At 33.4% G+C, this 21520-nt stretch overlaps 1 protein-coding gene across 1 annotated transcript in view; it reads left to right on the top strand.

Annotated features, from left to right (window-relative positions):
* FBXL17 (F-box and leucine rich repeat protein 17) overlaps window positions 1-21520 on the top strand; it is a 500142-nt gene that overhangs the window by 39477 nt on the left and 439145 nt on the right. Inside the window, 1 exon segment of the mRNA XM_030326099.1 lies at window positions 5668-5799. Within this exon segment, the coding sequence (XP_030181959.1) occupies window positions 5668-5799 (132 nt within the window).

Genomic DNA, 21520 nt, shown 5'->3' with positions numbered 1-21520 from the left:
TTTCTGTAAGAAGAGTTACTGATTTTTCAGTTAAGCTTTTTCCTTTCTTGTTAGTATGGAGTGGTGACTTCTTTAAAAAATTTTTAAAAATTCTTTATTTTTGAGATTGAGACAGAGTGTGAGCAGGGAAGGGGCACAGAGAGAGGGAGACACAGAATCCGAAGCAGGCTCCAGGCTCCAAGCTGTCATCACAGAGCCCAATGCGGGGCTCAAATTCACGAACCATGAGATCGTGACCTGAGATGAAGTTGGATGCTCAACCGACTAAGCCACCCAGGTGCCCCTGGAGTGGTGACTTCTAAATTCCTTACCTGCTGGACTAGAAACTGCAGGTTAATTTTTTTTAAAGGCATTACTATTACTGGATGATGATTTTGATCTTGTTTATACTCAGTCATATGCTTTAATATGGTAGATTAGTGAAAAGTCCAGCGTCTTTAACTTAAATAATCTAGAATAGTCCCTATACTGGGGCTTGGTTCTTACTCCATAGTACCACCTTTTCCATGTCTCATCTGAAAGCCAGTGTTCTTATCAAGATCTCTCCATTTTGGTAGGGCCAGAGCTTTAATATTTCTAGCACTCTCTTTCTGAATAGAGAATTCTGTTTTTAGACGAGTTGTATACAACTTCTATAGTTATTAGATAGAGGACTAATTGTATGAAATTTAGGGAATCGTGACAGGGCTATTCATATAGGTTGATGCCCTCTCAATGTTTTCCTATGGACAGTGGACAAGATGATTGCAGCATTGAGAGATCTGAACAACATTAACATAACTGGGAAATATATTGGGTAAAATGATTGACTCTCCGGTGATTGGATGGTCTGGAACCTTAGGATACTTACGGTTGGGAAAATGATGATTAGTTCAAATAAGTACTGATGGAAATGCAGTCTTGCCTATCATGTCCAGTGATGATGTTTAAAACAGAACATCAGTTTCTGCAGTGAGACTAAATGACAGTAATTATCCCCTGAGGCACTCTTTTTTGATAAGTTTCTGAGGCTCTCCTGCTGCTGATGTCTCTTGAAGCCCATGTTGCTTCTACTTCTATGGAAAGTCACTTGTTTTTATATAAACCAAAAGACACTTGATAAGTCAAAATACCAGGTGATCAGCTTCAAACTCTTTTGCAGGCTGCAGCAGTGTGACTTACATGTGTTGACATGAGATTCTACCAACCTGTTCATACAAACTAATGTCTACATTCCTACCAGAGACCTCATTCACTCCTTCTGTATAGACTCCTCTGTATTTTTTCAGTGGTCCTGGTTGGTGCACTAAGTGTTGAGGCCTCTTTACTTCCTAGGATCTGAACAAATTAACAAGAGAAGGTAATAGGGACAGAAGAAAAATATCAAGTCAACTTTATTACTCAGAAAGGCTAGATTGGAGAATATTGCTTAAAATGGAGCAGAATGGGCTTGTTAACTCTGGAGGTTGGCCAGCAGACCCACTCATCATCAACTCAGCCACACCAGCAGAGTGGCCTTGCAAATATAGAAGTGCATGCTTGTTTGCTGTGGGCAGTTTGTTTCCAGGGGGAAGAAGGATAGAGATGAGCTGAACATATCCAGTGTATTAAACACAAACTAGTCAGTGGAGAGATAAGGAATTAGACTAATTGAACTTTCTCCAGAAGAAGGAAGCATTACTCTTCTAAGCCTATCTGTATTTTCTTGATTTATCCATTTTAGACCATCTAGGCAGATTCCTTGCTATGGAAGATGAGAATTTAGCTTACTTATCCTTTCCGGTCTCCTATTCACTCATCCTCCCAACATAATTCTTCCATAATTTTGATTAAGTATTTGGTATTTACATTTTATAATTACATACCTGCCTTTTTTCTCTATAGAATTTTGTGGTTCTTGAAATTAATCTTCTCATCCCATTTAGTTTACTGACTTTTTATGATTTTTTAAATGTTTTTATTTTATTTTTGAGAGAGAGAGAGAGAGACAGAGAGAGACACAGAGCACGAGTGGGGGAGGGGCAGACAATCCAAAGCAGGCTCCAGGCTCCAAACTGTCAGCCCAATGTGGGGCTCAAACTCACAAACTGAGATCAAGACCTGAGCCGAAGTCAGACACTCAACTGACTGAGCCACCCAGGCACCCCATTTACTGAGTTTTATAGTCTTATCATGAATGGAGTCAAAAGCTTTTCCACAGTTGCATTAGTATATCTATATGTAGATACTTAGTTAATATATATCTTCATATAGCAGATTTGCCTGGCATAGTCTGTAGGGTCCACATTGGACTTCTTGTATACAAGTGCTCTTGCGTTAGTGGTCATCAAAGTATCTTAACCTTCACCATCATCCTTAAGGTTTTCCTGATCTTGTGGTTGTATTAGATATCCTGTTACCTAGATGTTATATCTTCTTTCTCTTGGTGTATTCTTGTTTTGTAGAGCACAGATTTTAGTAGCTTCCTGATAAAGAATATAGGAGGTAAATCTTTTGAGAACTTGCGTGTCTGAAGATGTCTCCTTTTTATACTCATACTTAATTCATAGTCTCAATCCTGAGCATAGGATTCTAGGTTTGAAATACTTGTCCTTGAGAATTTGATGGCATTGCTCTATTGCTTTCTTTCAGTGTTGTCATTAAGAAGTTTGATGCCTTTTTAATAGCAGTCTTTTATATGAAATATGTCACTGGAAGTCTGTAGAATCTTTTTTTTTTATACCCTTTAATTCTGACATTTTATGGAGATTTGCCTTGTCATTGGTCTGTTTTTGTCATTTGTGCTGGACATGTGAATGTGCTTTTTCAGTCCAAAGTCCCTATCTTTTAATCCTGGAACATCTTACAGAATTCTTTATTTGAATTTCTTCATTTTCACCTTAGAAACTTTCATGTCATCCCCACATTTTCTGGAGTATGCTTTTGCTTTGAGCTATGCATGGTGTACCTCAGTCCAAAAACCCTGTGTTTTACTTACTCCAGTCTTTTGCTATTGTGAGAGAGTGGGCAAGATCAGGCTGTGCAGTCATGGGTAGGTGATCTGAGTGGTTAACCACTTCTTAAGTACACTTTAAAGAATTCTGGTGTTTTTAATGCCATCCTTGCCCTCAATGCCAGACATATGTGAGCCTATGAGGAGTTTTGTAGTGATATCAAGTTGATTTTCCATCTTCCCTGCTGTTGGCTTTGGATTAGCTTTCTTAGGTGTAAGTAATGTGCCATTATACATTTGTTCTAGAAATATATGTGCCTCTTTTATGCATTATAAGATCTGGTTGTGAATGTAATGAATACTGATGAACAGAAATGGAATTTCATGATAGCTGCAACAGCAGTGATATTATAAGAAATTGTCTTTGATTTCCATTGTTTACAAAATCACATGTACTGCTAAACTATTGTGATTTTTTGTTTACATTAATAAGTGAAGTAAAGGCTAGAGTTCATTTAGAGGATAGTATGAAAATAAAAATGTACTCTTTTTTTTTTCATCTGCTTTCCTGGAATCCCTGAAGTCTACCTGTGGACTCAATTTAGAATTCCTGGATTAACTGGATATGAGAACATGATCATGGTTTCCTATATTCATCCATTTTTCAAAGAGGCTTCTTTACATATATGTATCAGCCTTTTCATTCATTCAGCGAATATTTACTCAGTATCAGCTGAGTTAAGCAGAAGACACTGGGCACCAGGGATAGTTAACAGGAAAACTTCTGTCTTTGTGGAACTTCCATTTCTAGTTGAATATGTAATTGTTTATAGTGTGGTCTAGATGAAAATAACATAATTTAACTACGTATCCCTGGAAAATAATGGAATTCGCATGTCTTTGTTATAATGTCATTACTTTACTTGAAACAGAACTTTAAAGTTTTTTTAAATTACTAAAGGAACATTTATTTTTAAAAAGATGTGAGAAGATTGATAGGCAGAAAAGAAAAAAAATGCACCATTAAAACCTTGGTGTACATTTCAGTCTTTTTTTTTTTTTTTTAACATTTTTTAAAAAAATGTTTTTATTTTTGGGGGAGAGAGAGAGTGTGTGAGCAGGGGAGGGGCAGAGAGAGAGGGAGCAGAGGATCCAAAGTTGGATGCTTAACTGATTGAACCACCCAGGTGCCCCACTCTCTTTTCTATACACATATACACATAGGTATATTTAAATGTGCATAATTTGTTTACAGAAATTCAATTGGATTATATTTAAAAACATATAAAATTTTAATTTTTGTCAAGTGTTTACTTCAATTTAATGGCTGTACAATATTCAGTTTTATGAAAACACTTATTTGTATCTTTAGGTTGTTTTCTCTATTTTACTATTTAAAAAAATCCCATTTGCTAATTGCTTGTAGCTAAAATTTACCGAAAACTTTTATTTAATTGTTCCATCAGTTTATTATGAAAAAATTTATATTAATGGAAAATTTGAAAGAATTTTACAGTGAATGCCCATATACCCACTATCTGGATTGTATAATTAACATCTTTTTTATATGTTTTAAAAGTTTTATGTTAATTCCAGTTAGTTAACATACAGCATTTTATTAGTTTCAGGTGTACAATATAGTAATTCAGCAGTTTCATACATTACCCTATGCTCATCATGACAAGTGCACTCCCTAACTCCCTAATCCCCATCACCATTTAACCCACCACCCTATAATTAACATTTTAGTATGCTTACTTTATCATATAATCTATCTAATTATCTATCCCTCTGTCATTAATTTTTTTGCAAATATTTATAAGCTGAGTTGTACATTTTTCAGTTACACAAATTTTTTTCATTTATGCTAGGTTCCCCTCCAAGGAAACTTTTCAGTACTAATTTTCACTCTTACGAGTGGTATATCATGACACTTTGAATCTTTGCTGACACTGAGTTTTATTATTTAATGTAATTTTTTAGATAATTTTTGATGTATAAGTTGTTACTAAAGGAGATTGCTTATTTTAACTCTAAAATGACTCCATTCATATGTAGTACTCATGAAACAGCATTCATTTATAGTTTGATCATCTACACTATGGCTTTTGAAAGGAAATGTATATAATTTGTTCTCTGTGATACTTGATGGTTTTAATGGGAACATTGTACCTGTTTGGTAACTAAGGTACAGTTGGAATTTCAATCAGGAAATAGTCCTTTTGTTTTCAGTTTATGCAGTACAGTGTGTAAATAAGTACTCTAAAATATTACCTACAGCATATTTAGACTTTTTATTTTTTCCCAGGGTAATGAGCCAGTGGAGGGAAATGATTCATTGGGGTCGTCAGGAGTAGAAGTAGATCTAATGAATTAAATATTCTTTCACTCATTAGACCTTTGCCTTGCTTCTTGGAACTTTGTTTTATTCCTTGTAACTGGGCTTCACCAGTGTAACAATATAATTGACTCAAGAGAAATACATATGTGATTTTGAGGTGTTAAGAAATCTGGACGCCTTAGGTGGGCATATAGTATGAGGTAGTTGAAGCAGGGAAGTAATTAGCACATGAAAAGGCTTACACAATACTATCTTAAGTTATAGATCGCCTACATTCTACTTTATTTTAAAAGTAGTTTATAAGCAGTTAATTTAACTTTGGTATGGCTATTTAAAAAAATTATATGGAAATTCCACTAGAAATATGTTATCTTTGTTATTTTCTGAGCATTCAGCTAAATCTCTTTGTTTACAGCTGGGCTCAAAGTGCAGAGAACTCAAAGATATTCATTTCGGCCAATGTTACAAGATCTCAGATGAAGGCATGATCGTCATAGCTAAGGGCTGTCTGAAATTACAAAGAATATACATGCAGGAAAACAAATTAGTAAGTACTTGTTATAATCTTCATTTTTAAAAATTTTGTTTCTAACCTTTGATATCTTTATAACTTATAAAATTTTATCTGCTTCTTTTGATGGTTTAGAGGCAAATACTACTTAAAAACAAGAATCCTCTCAAAACAATGGTTTTATAAATTGATCCTATAACTCTGTAGGTACTTGCATGTGGTACTTGTGTGTTAAAGATTCCTCATTAGCATGTGCTAATAGGTTTTTGTCTAAATTCTGGCAATTAATTAACTCAGGTAAATTGGAAAAAATAAAATTTAGTTGCTAAACATAAGTCTGTGGTGGTTGTTCCTTTTGATTTCCTAGGGATTGGAATAATTCTAGGTAGTTAGATTTTTTTTTTTTTTATGGTTCAGAAAGATGTGTATGTGTGAACTAAAGCTTTTCACTTAGTGTGGTGAAAAATGAGATTCAGTAAACTGAGGCAGATAATCTTTTTAGTTATATAGATTTTATATTTTAATGACATACATGTGTAACTCATTCATACTTAATATATATATTTACAGCTGTTTATTTTCTTTTATTGAGATGTAATTCACGTGCCATAAAATTTACTCTTTGAAAGTATTGCGACTTAATGGTTTTTAGTATATTCACAAAGTTGTGTAGTCATCATCACTAATTCTAGAATAGTTTCATTACCCCCAAAGAAAGTCTGCTAATTAGTTGTCACTCTCCATTTCCCCCTTCCTCCAGCCCCTGGGACCTGGTAATCTACTTTATGTCTCTGTGGATTTGCCTGTTCTAGGCATTTTATAGAAATGGAATCACACAGTATGTGGTATATTGTATTTGTCTTCTTGGACATAGCATAATGTTTTCAAGGTTCATTCATGTAGTAGCAAATATCAGAGCTTCAGTTTTTTTAGTGGTTGAATAATACTCCAAACCTTTACAATTTTGATTTGATGGGTGCTTAGTAAAAGTTAACAGAACAGGTTATCATTAGGGAGGTACTAGTAGATTTCTCAAGGTTGAGAAATCGTGTACTTTAAAATGTAGGCAAGGTGGTACTGAATATGTTGCATATTTTCAGAGGAGACCTGCTCTTAATTGTATTCCCCAAATAAAGGGATCTTTTTGTTGCTTCTTGGGATTAGTTTACAATATTTGATAAATGTGTCTCATAAATTAATGTAAGTTTTAAAAGGTCTCTAGAACCATCAGCACTTCAAATGAGATAATGTACTTTAAAACAAGATTCCAGTTAGAAAAATCAAAACACTATAAGTTAAAAGGAAATGCTTTTATCACCACATAGAATTATATTTTCCTCTGAAATTATATAGTAAAAATCCTCCACATTTCTCTTTACATTTATTACAAGTTTAATAATCTCTCTTAAAGCAGTATGATCTTATAGAATGAATAAGGTTTTCTGGGTCAGAGAGGGTGAATTTTTTAAACCTGGTGTACAACCACTTGTGATTCTAGGGAAATTGCTCTATGAACCTCTTCTGCAGAGAGGGTTACTAATACCTGTTTTCTTGCAGGTTGTAGCTCTGATGATTAAATGGCATAATGTCCTTACGTTGTCTAGTACAAACTCTGACCCATAAGAGACACTAAAACTAGTAATTTTTATGAAATCCTGTCTGTATTTGTTGTCTGTTGGTTTCCAGTTTACATTCAAGAGAAATGAAAGGATGGTAAACCCAACTTGAGATTTTTATATTCTTCACATATTGGGAATATTTGTTGGGAGATTAATATTTGTTTCCTTGTTGAGTAAACACAGAGAAACATTTTTCTTACACATTAACATTTTTAGTCCATGGTTCCCCAGAGGAACTAATTGTATATGTTCTGAAGTTTCTACTTACATTCACATTTGTTTTTCCTTATTATTGTGGTTCATTAAAAAGATGATATACTTAAATGATAAGGAAATCAATTTTGTATGTCGTGCTATTCAGTAAACATTTGATTTCATTGGAAATTTGAAGTAATTTTGCTAAATCTTAAAGTTCGGTTCAATAAAGTTCCTTCAATTTAAAGTTCTAGAAAAGGAATCTTAGAATCATTTGAGCTCTTCATACTGGACAGTTGAATTATTATCTATCCTCCCATAGGAGCTACACCTTGTTGTTTTAGAATTTATGGAACAATGAGAAATATTTGAATCCTTTCAAAGCTATAATTTTAAGTAGTTCAGGTTTTTTCACTCTGAGAACTGTTATTATTAGTCTTTTAACAAGAAATATTTTAAATGGAGTGAGTAGAAATAATAGCAGTCTGGCTAAAGGCAAATTATATTTATATACTTTTATATTTTTATGCAGTATATATTTATAAAAATATTTATACTCCATATGTAATTACAGGTAGGAAATATCACTAAACATCACTAAATAAGACAGATTTTGTAAGTTAACAACTAATAGAGATATTTAGGAGAATGCTGTGTCTGAAAGGATGCCAACAGAATTTGACCTGTGCAGATACCGATCATTAATGAAATTGTTTTGCTAATTCTCTTATTAAATTGAATCTTCTCAAAAGAGTATTAGAATTTTGTTTATAGTCTAAAAATAGTCATAGCATAGTGTTTCTTTAAAAGTGTAAACTTTGCTGCCTTTAAAATATCAAATTGTTTTTATATATTGGCAGTATTTGAGTATACATTTTTTTTTCATATTGTATCTTGGCCTTTAGATGGCAGCATTGTCTTTGTATATTTCAATGACATCGCTTTTGTGTCCTTGATGTAACTATAAAGGTAGAATGCTTATACATAGTTTCTGCAGGTATTATGGTTTGTTTTCAATTTTTGTTCTTTAGGTGGTTTTAATGGGAAAATTTCTTAAAATAATTTGAAATATTAGTTATATTTAGAAGTTAAAAGATGAACTTGCTATTTTACACAAAGTAGAAAGATATTTGAACATTCTTATTTGTGGGACTGATTTAAGTAAGATAAACTTTAGGGAAGGATTCCTGTGTTTATCAGAGCGAGTTTTATTCCGGTGGAAAATGAGGACAATGACTTTACATTTTAAGACTCAGTGAGTTATGGTGAGGCAAAGAATTGAGGACTTCCATGTAAAATTTTACTCAAAAGAGATTTCTGTTTTACTTCTTTTTGAGTGATACAGATGCCATGCTCCTATATGACATGTTTTGTATTTGCTATAAAACTGTGGTATAGATTTTAGAAATAGATTTGAGGAATGCAACTGTAGTGAGGTTCTAGCATATTGTATACAACTATCTCCCTTCTTCTAGTGATAGCTTTTGTATCTCTTCTGTGCAGTACTGGCTACAAAGTTATTTTTTAATCCATACTTACTTAAATGTACAGTTATTGATGATCTAGACACCTCTTTAAATGTATTCTCTCTGCTTCTTTACTCTTGTTGCTCCAGATTCCTCTTCTTTACTCTTTGGACAGAGAAGCTCTTTGGGCAGCTTCTTACTTAGTTGTGACAAGATCAGATGGATTATCTGTCAATTGTCATCCAACCTGATGCTTTAAAGTACTAAGATTTTATAATTTATTTAGAAAATAGCTTCTATGTGAAGTCCTAGGGTCAGTATATTTTATTTAGATCTATATGTGTTGTGTTTATTTGGTCTATTTTTTTAACACCTTCTATTCTATAGAGTTGGGTTGTGATCTAGTATAGGGTGTCTCAATTATTACCAAGAGAGTAGTAATGTATTATGAATAGATTTTAGAAAGTTTTAGGGAAGTGATAAATGTTTCCTGGTTAAAACTTGATGTCCTGAGAGTTAATTGTGAACTTTTATTTTTTTTCAATCTCCTGGTGAATTATTATTTTATTAGTTTTATAATTACATGGCATAGAGTTCTTTGACTGCTACCATAATTTTTTAATAATGTTTTTATTTTTTCATTTTATAATTTTTTGGAGGCTTACATGTATGAAGTAGGATATAAATTCACCTCTTCAGACCTCCTTCTTGTAGCCTGGAAGCATTTCAAGGGGTGATTGAGGCAAATGCCCTATTTGAGTTGAACAAAACTCAGTTCATACCTTGATCCTAAGGTTTCTCAGTCATGTGACTTGGGTTAGTTACCTTAATTTTTGTACTTTCATTTCTTTGTTTGCAGAAAGGATATAATGCTACCTCAGATGTGTTCTTATGAGTATTAAAGAGATTAAATGAGATTAAGAGGTAAAGTAGCAAATGTGTTTTATGGTCCCCAAAATAGGAAGTCTTCTGTAAAGTTTACTTTACTTCCTCTTCCTTCCAGAGTTTACTTTCTGGAATCTACCAATTTGAATTAAGGCTATCATCTACTATATTCTGATTTCACACCTATTCACAGTTTAATTCCTGATTGCTGCTTGCTGTGATTTGAGGTTGTTGCAGCAGCTAAGTGAATACACTGGTAACCATGTTATCATCAACTGGAGTATGTGAGGTAAACATTTTCGTCCGAATTTAAATAGCAGTAGCTAATTCAGCATTTATATTAAGGCTTGCGTTTCCTGACTCTTTGCTTTTCAACTTAGAGTTAATATATTAAGGGATTTGGTTCCCCTTTTACCCCCAACACCCCACTACATTTCTTATATCTTATTTCTGAAATACTCCTTGTGAAACAAGTTTACTTGTAATCCCAGACTTAAATAATTTATATTTGTGAGGGATTCCCTTTTCAAAATACTCATTTCAACTTCCAGGTCTCTTACAGTAGATACTTGCCTTCATTGTCCTTTCCCCTCTTAATGGATGAGGCATTTACTTACATCCAGAGTGGTACTTACTTTCCAGTAGACACGGTGCATGAATGTGGCACTCTAAAATAGGTGACCTAAAGATACTGGGCTTTATCTTATTATTGAATGCTACATTTCAGGATTTTGCTGTCACTTGTTGATATTTAAAAATATTTCATAGTTAGGTTTTTCTTTTTGTATTTATAATGTGCCAGGCAGTGTGCAGTTTTACATAAGTAGTCCTCAAAACCATCATATGAGGTAGTTTATTTTTATTCTATTTTACAGATGAGGAAATTGAGACCTAGAGAGGTTAAGTAACGACAAACAGGTGTCAGGGTTAAGATTCTAACCCAGATCTGTTAGAATCCCAAACCTTTGTCCTCAAGCCCTTTCATGGACACATCACAGATGGAGCTAATAATCTATTTGCCTTTTAACCATACAGTAATTTCTAAAAGACATTTTCCCCCTTTAAAACACTTGCTGACAGGTACTTTGAGACATCAAAGAAAGAAATTATTATCATGAGCAGAAGATCTTTTTGCTAGGATGATAACTGATTTCAGGGGAAGTACCAATGGAGACATATTGAAATCTTTTCTAGAAAATGAGTAAACTTATCAAAGAAGAAAGGCGTTTCAAGATGGCATTTAATTTTCATCTTAATCCTGTATGAATATGATCATAGTTAACTTTAATAGAATTGCACTATTTATGCAAAATTTTTTTACTTGCAAAAGCATAGTAGTTTATTTCAGTTTTTTGTGAAATTTGGATTCAGAAGCTAAATACCATTTTATTTTTGTCCAGTAGATTTAATAGAAATTTGAATAAGTCAATGAACTGATTACCTTCTACTCTGTTCCTTAATATTGTTTCAGATGTTCATTCGGTTCATTTAATATTTGACTAGCGTGTGCCAGGCTCTGTGAGAAGTATTGAGAAATTAAGTTTTATTGCTAAAGGGAGGAGATTCCTGTTTAGTTATAAGTGCTGTGGAAATACCAATGACAAAAGTAGTTTGTAAATTGTACTATAAGTAGTAGGTGACAGTTGAGCTGAGTCTTGAATGATATATAGTGCTGTGATATTATGATGCAGGTAACCATTTTTGTTGGGGTATTTGCATTTGTGAGAGACAGCACTAACAAAGACAAGGCACTGGGAAAATATGTGGAATGTTTAATATGTGGTGGGTGTTAAAGTAAGATTAGTTTTACAGGCAGGGTGGTGGGTGAAGTGTTGATATTTGGGTTTGTAAAGGAGGATAGGGATCAGGATGAGACTTTTGAACATTATGCTAAAGGAATTTGTATGTCTTGAGGTAATAGGGACTATAGCATGGGGTTTCAGCAAATGTGAAATGCGATCAGGTTTTGAGGTCTTGTATTATTTTTTTATTTTGAGAAACTGAAAAATATAGAATAATAAAAAGTAATAACATCTATATGCCCATCATCTAGACATTGACAGTTGCTAAACATTTTGTTCAATTTGCTTCTTTTTTGAGTTAATAAAATAAACTTTGAGCCTCTGTTGTCTTGTACCCCATGTCATTCCCACTGTCTCCTAGAGACAACTACTATGATGACCTAAAATGCTTTAAAAAAAAAAAAACTTTAATAGACATAATTGGTACCATGAATGATATAGTATTGTTTAGTTTGTAGTCACATATAGTTTATATCTGATATTGTATTGTTAAATATCTGTTCTTACAAATTATCAGCCAACAATTTGCATTTTTACTTTTAAACTTACTTATTTTTTAGTTTTTTAAAATATAATGTATTGTTAATTTAGCTAACATACATTTTATATAGTGTGGCATTTTTACTTTTTTAAGTTGTTTTTGAGATCTAGTGATAATATGTAATTCATTCTTTGTAACTCTTAGTGTTCTATATAGATATGTATATCCTGTTTATCCATTCCTTACTGAAGGACTCTTGTATTGCTTCCAGTGTTTTACTGTTACAGGTATTGCTGCAGTAAAATCCTTATGTAAGTCTCCTGCGCTTATGTATAAGAATTTCTCTAGGGTCTGTACCTAGAAATGTAATTATAGGGAGCTAAGAAATGTAGATTTTCCAATTTTTATTAGATCATGCCAAATTGCTCTTCAGGAGTAATTAAAATCATGCTTTGCAGGTTTATCTTGCTGATGGATTATGAACTCTTTTGAGGGCAGGGAGTATCTACTTATTCTTTTATCCATCATCCCTCATTGTGCACGTAATAGACATTCAGTAAGTGTTGGCTTAGTGACAAATGGGTTCCTACTGAGTTGAACATACTTTTAAAATGTATTTTTCCAGGGGTGCCTGGGTGGCTCAGTCAGTTAAGTTAACTGAAGTTAACTGAAACTTCACTTTCAGTTAAGTGTCTGACTCTTGATTTTGGCTCAGGTCGTTATCTTGCGGTTCGTAGATTTGAGCCCCATGAGCCTGCTTGGGAGTCTCTCTCTGCCCTTCCCCTGCTCATGCTCTCTCTCAAAAATAAATAAATAAACTTTAAAATGTATTTTTTCAAGTATTTTGGCGATGTACTTTAAAAAGAAGATAGATTTACGTATGTAAATAAAAGCTTGAAAAATAGCTTACAGATTCAGAGTCAGTAGTTTTCTGACTTTTTAAAATCTTTTTTCATGTTTATTTATTTTGAGAGAGAGAGAGAGAGAGAGAGAGAGAGAGAGAGGGAGAGAGAGGGGGAGAGAGAATCCCAAGCAGGGTCCACACTGTCAGCACAGAGCCTGACGTGGAATTCGATCTCATGAACTGCGGGATCATGACCCTAGCCAAAACCAACAGTCAGATTCTTAACCAAATGAGCCACCCAGCCTCCTCTGACTTTTCAAATAAGTAAATTTCTTTGATCTAGTTACTGTATTAATGATGCCATTCTTTGTGTATCAAATTTATCCAGCCATTGTCATTAAGCACTCAAGAGGTATTTTCTAGGATGGTGGATTTTTAACAACATGCAGTTTTGAGCAACAACTAGAATATGATTTGTATTCTTGTCAGAATTATGTGGACTTGTATTGTTAATAAAATTGGTTTTATTTTCTCAATGGTATTTGAAGGACCAATTTTAATTAAAAGCAAAAGTTATTTGGCATCCAAATAACTTGAAAACCAAAGTTAAAAGATTATTTGGTATATTTTTCAATCTGAAGAATATAATGAACTCATTATATATTCTTTGCTAAAGCTTATCATGTGTCTTTTTAATCTATTGGTATCTTTCTCGTGTGGATATCTTTTTTTATGCTTTTTTTAAAAATTATTTTTTTCTCTTTCTAAAAATTAAAGGAATTTCTATTAAGTTTTGTTTTAATTCCACTGTAGTTGGCATACAATGTTATATGTATGATGTATAACATACAGGTGTATGATACAGTGATTCAACAATTCAGTACATTACCCAGTGCCATCACGATAAGTGTACTTCTTTGGGTATCTTTATCAGGTATTTTGGTAAGAACATAAATGAATTGTATTATGTCATTTGGAAGGTATAAAAAACCATAAAGTGTGTGTGTGTGTGTGTGTGTGTGTGTGAGAGAGTGTGTTTTCTTCTGTGTACCAGTGTGACACAGAGGCAGGCAGTGACTTGGATAATAACTAAATAATTTTTCTTTGGGATTTAGTAATTTTTTTTACCCAGCATATTTACTTGCCTAATTGTATTAGTTTAGTAGTATTAAAATTAGTTCACAAACTTGGGACTTACGACTGATGATAGGAGATGCTCAAATGCAAAAAGCATCTCAGGAGGAAGCTAGCCTATTATTAAGAACTCCAATACAGATACCCAGTGTTGACAATGCAGAATTTATTATGGTTAAAAATAGGAGACTCCAAGTGGTATTTACATATTCTTAAAAAAAAATTTGGGGTGATATTCTAGATTGCTAAAAATATCCAACTTGTTTTGGTTTAAAATTTATAGTTGGTAGGTTATTTCTAGTATTGCGGTTCTTTTGCTGATGTTATTTCACTTATATATTTTATACTTTAGATCTTGCTTTTTCTTTAAAGATGTAATTTTTGTTTACTTTTCTTTTGGCACTGCATATTTTAAAAAATCAGAAAGATTTGGAGCAAATCAAATTATCTCTCAGCTATAAGTGTGAAAGTGCTGTCTAGGGCTTTGTGCTCAAGTGTTGGTAACAGGAGATATTGGATTGAGATAAAGAGCCTAGTCATCAGACTTAGCAAATAGAAATTTTATAGTGTTGGATGGCATTGGGATGCTGGGAGTACATTAATTCTGTCATTTATGAGCACATATTCTTCAGCTACCTTTCTAGACTGTCAGTCACCAAGTAAGATGTATTGCTTGGATCTAGGGAGAAGTTTTGCCTTATGTGTTTCTTTTTCCACAGTAATGAGGTGCTAGGGTCTTAGGATATCCAAGACTTAATCCCATTTATTATTTTAGTCGTTAAGCTTAAGGGGAAAAGAATTAGTGTTTTTGTTTTGGTTTTTTAGGTTTGCCCTTCTGAATATCATTAGTTGAGTCTGGCTACCAGGTGACAGGATGCATCTTTCCTAGCATTTTCTTACAGCTGTTATCAAAAAGATAAGTTGTCATGAAAGTGTTATGCTACTTGGGCTTTCACCAGTGATTCTTCTTCAGTCAAAAGGTGTACAGGTTGTGCTTCTGTCTAGGTAACTTGTGTGGTGAGTACTGTTCCTATTTCTGTTACATACTTTGCTTATTCATATTGCGTAGATTGTCTTCCTTTGTTGTCTTTCTTGAAGTTTTTGATAAAAGTCTAAACATGGAGTTGCCTCCTGGGTGGAAGGATGGATTGTCCTGAGAGTGTTGGAGTAAATTCTTTGCCTTGGACTGTGTCTTCTGGTTTTTAGTAGTTGAGAACTTGAAAAGCCAGATGAAGTCTGTACTATTTTGATATTTACTCACTTTTTAAACTCTCTTATTGCATCTTATTTATGTAGCCATATCAAATTTAGGTCGCAGAAAAGATCAACATGGTATTTTTCTTTAGTAGTTACTGTACTTCACTATTTTTGGTTTCTAAAATATAATAGAAGTAGATTACTTCAGAAGAGTTCTTGGGGTAGAAAATTTATAGTGTCTGTTGCCAGGTTTTTATGGGACTGACTGTTTCTGATTTAAGCGTAAAATCTAGGTGTTTATCATTCACTCTAAGATGATATATACATGGATACATTAAGAATATGTAATTCAAAGAAAAATAGTCATAAATCAGAGTCCTTCTAGTTGAACTACATTTGGGCGATGAGTAAATCTTTTATTTTTTTCTTTTTGAACATGTCTTTGTAAAAATAAAGAGGAAGGCATTTATTTATATTCAGTGTTCTTAAAATGCCTATCTGAATACCTACAGATTGTAAAATTATTTGCATGATGTTATGCTAGCCCTTCATTTTGACTCATCAGAGAACATGATAGAATTAGGTTAAGTTTTGATTTGTAGATTCTCTGAATGGGGAGTCAAAATGTATTTCTATGACTTTTCACTAAGTTGATGTTAACTTTAAATATTGGCATGTAATTTGAATAGCTTAATATGTCATATGTTTTAAGTTGTTGCAGGACATAGTTTTGTACACACATGTACATACCCCTCTACCGCTGATATATTAATAAATATTTTTCTCATTATATATAATTGTAGGCAGTTCTATTACATAATCTAATATACATTCCATAAATTAAAGTTGTTTTAGGCTTATGAATGAAGAGCTTAATGGAAAACAGTGTGAAAGGTATACCACTGAATTCAGTCATGACCTAAGACATTTCCGTAGATTGACCTTTTGTTTTTCACATCCACAACCCAGGAATGCTCTTGATAAAATACTATTTATCATTTCAGAAAATCTGTAATGGCTTCCTTCACAGGTTTCTCTAGTTACTAGTCTCTATTCTCATTATATTCTCAACTTGTTCATTTACTCTTCTTTTTCTGCTATCATCTTCTAATATTTGTTCAATACCTTCAAGCTCAGCTAAATATTTTTTGTCAAATTTTCTTTAGGAATTCCACATTTATTACTTTCCCATATACTATCAGCTTTTCCTGTACTTTATAATTTTTTATTAATCCATTGATACCTTGTTGTAGGTTTCAAGGTTTCAGTTTAGTCATGTAAGGTCTTTGTAAATGGGGATGATAATGTCTTTTTTAAAACATGTAGTTAAGTATCAGACTACCTCTGCCAATGTTTTGGCTACTTAAATAGATATTAGAAGTTCTTAAAAATTAAAGATCTTCTATGTAAAAATTGTAAAGTTTTTGAAAATGACTGCTAATGAAGATGAAACATTTTATACTCAAGTCTTTTTGATTTAGTTCTGGAAAAATTACTTTTGTGACAGGAAGGAAAGCTATTAAAAATTAACATTTTCAATGAAACACATGTCAGTAACTTTAAAGATGATTATTTATACTTTGGTATGTACACATAGCCTAGCTTGTGGTACATAAATTTTTATTAACAAGTGAATTGGTGAAATAAGCTTTATTCTGCAGCAGTGTCAACTGATTCTTCATTAATGTTTATACCAGAAGAATGGCAGTGACAACTTGAGGAAGTGAAACCCCAGAGAAGTCTACCCTCTTCAAGAATTAAGTAGTTTTTAGGAAATGATTTCTTAAAAGTGAACGTTGAACTTGTGTCTTTAAAATCTTTTTATTGTATGGGGCGCCTGGGTGGCGCAGTCGGTTAAGCGTCCGACTTCAGCCAGGTCACGATCTCGCGGTCCGGGAGTTCGAGCCCCGCGTCAGGCTCTGGGCTGATGGCTCAGAGCCTGGAGCCTGTTTCCGATTCTGTGTCTCCCTCTCTCTCTGCTCCTCCCCCGTTCATGCTCTGTCTCTCTCTGTCCCAAAAATAAATAAACGTTGAAAAAAAAAATTTTTTTTTAAAAAATAAAATCTTTTTATTGTAAATGGCATTTCTTGATTTACATCTTGTTGAGAATATTTGACTTTAGTGCTTCCACCTATGCATTTTTTCCTGCTTTCTGACAACTGTAACAAAAATCTCTCCAAGACTAGGGGCGCCTGGGTGGCGCAGTCGGTTAAGCGTCCGACTTCAGCCAGGTCACCATCTCGCGGTCCGTGAGTTCGAGCCCCGCGTCAGGCTCTGGGCTGATGGCTCAGAGCCTGGAGCCTGTTTCCGATTCTGTGTCTCCCTCTCTCTCTCTGCCCCTCCCCCGTTCATGCTCTGTCTCTCTCTGTCCCAAAAATAAATAAACGTTCAAAAAAAGAAAATTAAAAAAAAAAAATTCTCTCCAAGACTGCTAAGAATTGTGTTTTTTTTTTTTTTTCTTTTGTCAAACTTTAATCACTTGGATGTTCAGGAGATGAAAGTTACCAAGTTGTTTCTGTGGATGAGTTTGTTTAGATGAGTTTGATTTTGTTGCTACAATTAGAGATAGATAAAGTGTAATATTTGATGCATATCTTGGTTGCTTGATACTAGCTAAATGCACCAAATAAATCTGGTGTTAAGTTTAGTTAGAACACTGATACTGCATGCTTTGAGGGTAATATACTGTGCAGAAATGACACTGACATGTATTCTTTTAAAAATACTTCCTGTAAAAGTCATAGTTCTTACTTTCATAAATTGATTCCATTTATATTAGTATCTTTTTGTTCTTTAAAATGTTCTAATGGTTTTGTAGAATCAAAAATTGGGGAAAGAATACCCAGAAAGGAGCGTAAATAGGCATCTGACTAGAATAATCAATGCAATTTGTTTCTTTCTTTTCTTGGAGGAGTAAGTGCCATTTGGAAGACTTAAGGAAAAAAATGGGCAAGTATTTGTTCAACCAACTATTTTAACCTTGGATTGTGTTTTTTCATTCTGGAAGTGATATTTCTTTCTAGTACACCTAGATGGCTTTTGACTGTAAAGTAAGTCCAAGCATATAGGAATCCTCTTTTTTTCATATATATATATATATATATATATTTCATCTTTTTCATATATTAAAGTCTATATAAACCAGTTACATTTTTTAATGTACTTTATATTATAATTTTTTTTATTACAGTCAAGGCAGTTTTGTTTTTTTTTTAAAGATAAAGTACTTGTGCTGACTGTGGATCAGTGTAAGACTAGGAGGTATTTCCATATAGTCTTTTCCATAGTGGTGAATCATTTTCATTCTACTGTCTGCATTTCCCTAGTGTCACAGGTTAATTCTTCAGATGTTTGTGCTTTTCCCTTTTCTTTCTATTAAAGCATACCTTACTTTACCTGTTGTGGAAAGTAACTTCTTTCAGTTATTACAGCCAACTTGTAATCACCTCAGTGCTTACCTCCCATTCTTGAGATTCTATATTTGTACATGTCTAAGGTTAATTATTCATTTGTCTTAATACATTATATATATTAAAGGTACATTAGATTTGTTTGCATGTCTTATTGATAATGCACTTCCTTCTTCTGACCCTACTTATTAAAGTAAGAAAAGTCCTGTTTCTTAAGCAAAAATGGTAATGACTTAACCTTGAAAGTGACCTTAGAAGGCTCCCAAACCTACTTCCTACAAATTCCTTTAGTGCATGCCTGATAATGAGTTGTCCATCAATGTGCATCTGTGTTGAGAGGGTGATTTATTGATAAATATTCAAGAACTCATGCAATATTTTAATGACAGTTTAAAAATTATTAATAATATTCCAAAGTGATATTTGACCAGATTTTTCTTATTTCTAGCATTTAGGTTATTAATTAATGCCCTTTTTAAAAAAGAGGTTACATAAACTTAGCACATTATTTAAACAAGACTAGAGAAGCTTATTCTCACATCAAATTAGTCTGAAAATCTGTAATTTAACAATTGAAATCATCACCTTTTGTGATATGTGCATTGTTTTAGGAGACCTTTCCTTTTTTCGGTGGTGTATGGCAATACCCACTAAGTTAGTGGTTCCCGTAAAACTTCTGTGGTTTCATTTACTATTAACATGCTCTTTGACAGCTGGCCTTTACTAATCTCACACCATGGGCTTGAAACTTTTTCCTTAAAGCTTTATAGTTGAATTACAATACATTGTGTCCTTTATTTTCTCCTGGAAAAGGATTTAAACAAACTTTCTATTGCACTTGTTGAATATGTATTTCATAGTAACCACCATGAAGTTTGCAGCATTTAAGAAGATGAAGAAGCAAAGATAAAAGATACACATTCAAGAAGGCTTGGTTTCACAGTTGCTGCATAATCCTTTCTGCTGTCATTGGTACCCTAACCCTGTACCTACCAGAACAAAAGAAACTGAATTGGAAATTGTGGGAGCTGGGGAACATTCAGTTGGCAGCCCATCGCATGGCCCATAGGCGTTGTCAGGTCTCAGTTTGATGCCCTTTATTCTTTCTGACAGATGTGAGGTAGGGTCTATGAGGGGGAAGTCATTACTAGAGAGAGGGCAGTGTCAGATCAAAAGTAACCAGTGATCAAACAAGGTAAAGGGCTGTGGAAAATAGGCTCTCTTTCTGGCCTCAACACCTGCCTGATCACTGAAGGGAATAGTCCTTATGTGTCAGGGAAAGTTGATTTTCTTTGATGTACAGTGAATTAGAAGTCGGAATGGAAGCTTAACTGGAGTACAGAAGATTTTTACTTCCTAGTTCTTGGGCAATTTGGGTGTTTAAATTTTTTACTTTAATTGTCTAGAAGTTAGAGAAGTCATTCTCTTCTAAATATTAAAGCTTACCCATACTAACTTTGTTAACACTATATATTTAGAGGTAAGTACTAATAAACAAGCAAGTTTCAGTATAGTATAGAACAGGCTTTAGAAGTTACCAAATTCTTCTTTTCAGTATCGAATTACAACTTTACGCAGAGCATTTGTATGATTATGACAGTGAATACAAAGTGGATAGTGCTAAGCTTGTCACATAGTAGGTCCCTTCATTGCATAATTTTGGAATTTATCTAAGTCATTTCAAATGAGTTTGAATTAATTCTTTCTCCTTAAGTGATTATTATATTTTCTCTTCAGATAACGCTTTCTAATCAAGTCAATTAAAAGAAAATTTAAAGAGAATCTTGTTGGGGTTTTCTATGTATGGTTCTTTTTTCCATGCATATGTTTAATGCATATGACTAAAGTCTAGAAGAAGGATGCTATTTTTATCTTTCATTAGCTTGCTGTATGGTGATAGATTGACAATTGAGACCTATTTCTAAAAATTTCATTTATGGTGTTTTCCTTTATATTAATAGCCAAGATTTAACCTTTACTAGTTCTTTACTGTCTCAACTTTTGGTATTTTAAATACTGCTGAATTTCATTCAGTTCATAAGCAATTAAAAGTCATTTTGTCCTCAAATTCTAGCAGTAAGAATGTATTAGAAATTGTTGATTTTCCAGTAAGAAGAATAAAGAGTCTTAGTGCCTCTGCCTTTTAAAAGTGATTTTTAACCTAATAACTTGTCTGGCTCTACATCTTTGCATGAACTCTTACATTTGTTTGTTTTTGATACTATTAGGTAACCTAAATCTTCCTCTTTTGTATATTTAGATCTATAAAGAAATATAAAACATGATATACATTATGTTGTGTTACCTTCATATTAAATTAATATTTGGCTTCTAGATTACTGTTAATAATAAATATATTTTATGCTTGAGAAATTTCAGAATAATGTATTTGAGCATACTGCTAACTACTGATATTTCTGATTTGGCTTTTAAACAAACTTTGCTCATAAATAATCATAAATATGTTTGTTTAGGGTTTTCTTAAGGTAGTTTGACTTAGGAGTTTTTTTTTTTGTTGTTGTTGTTTTTTAATTTTTTTTTTAACGTTTATTTATTTTTGAGACAGAGAGAGACAGAGCATGAATGGGGGGAGGGGCAGAGAGAGAGGGAGATACAGAATCGGAAACAGGCTCCAGGCTCTGAGCCATCAGCCCAGAGCCTGACGCAGGGCTCGAACTCACGGACCGCGAGATGGTGACCTGGCTGAAGTCGGACGCTTAACCG

This window comes from Lynx canadensis, chromosome A1 (genome assembly GCF_007474595.2).
Source record: "Lynx canadensis isolate LIC74 chromosome A1, mLynCan4.pri.v2, whole genome shotgun sequence".
NCBI classification, from domain to species: Eukaryota; Metazoa; Chordata; class Mammalia; order Carnivora; family Felidae; genus Lynx; species Lynx canadensis.
Note: the sequence above shows the minus strand (reverse complement) of the source record. Positions and strands in the feature narration are given on the sequence as shown.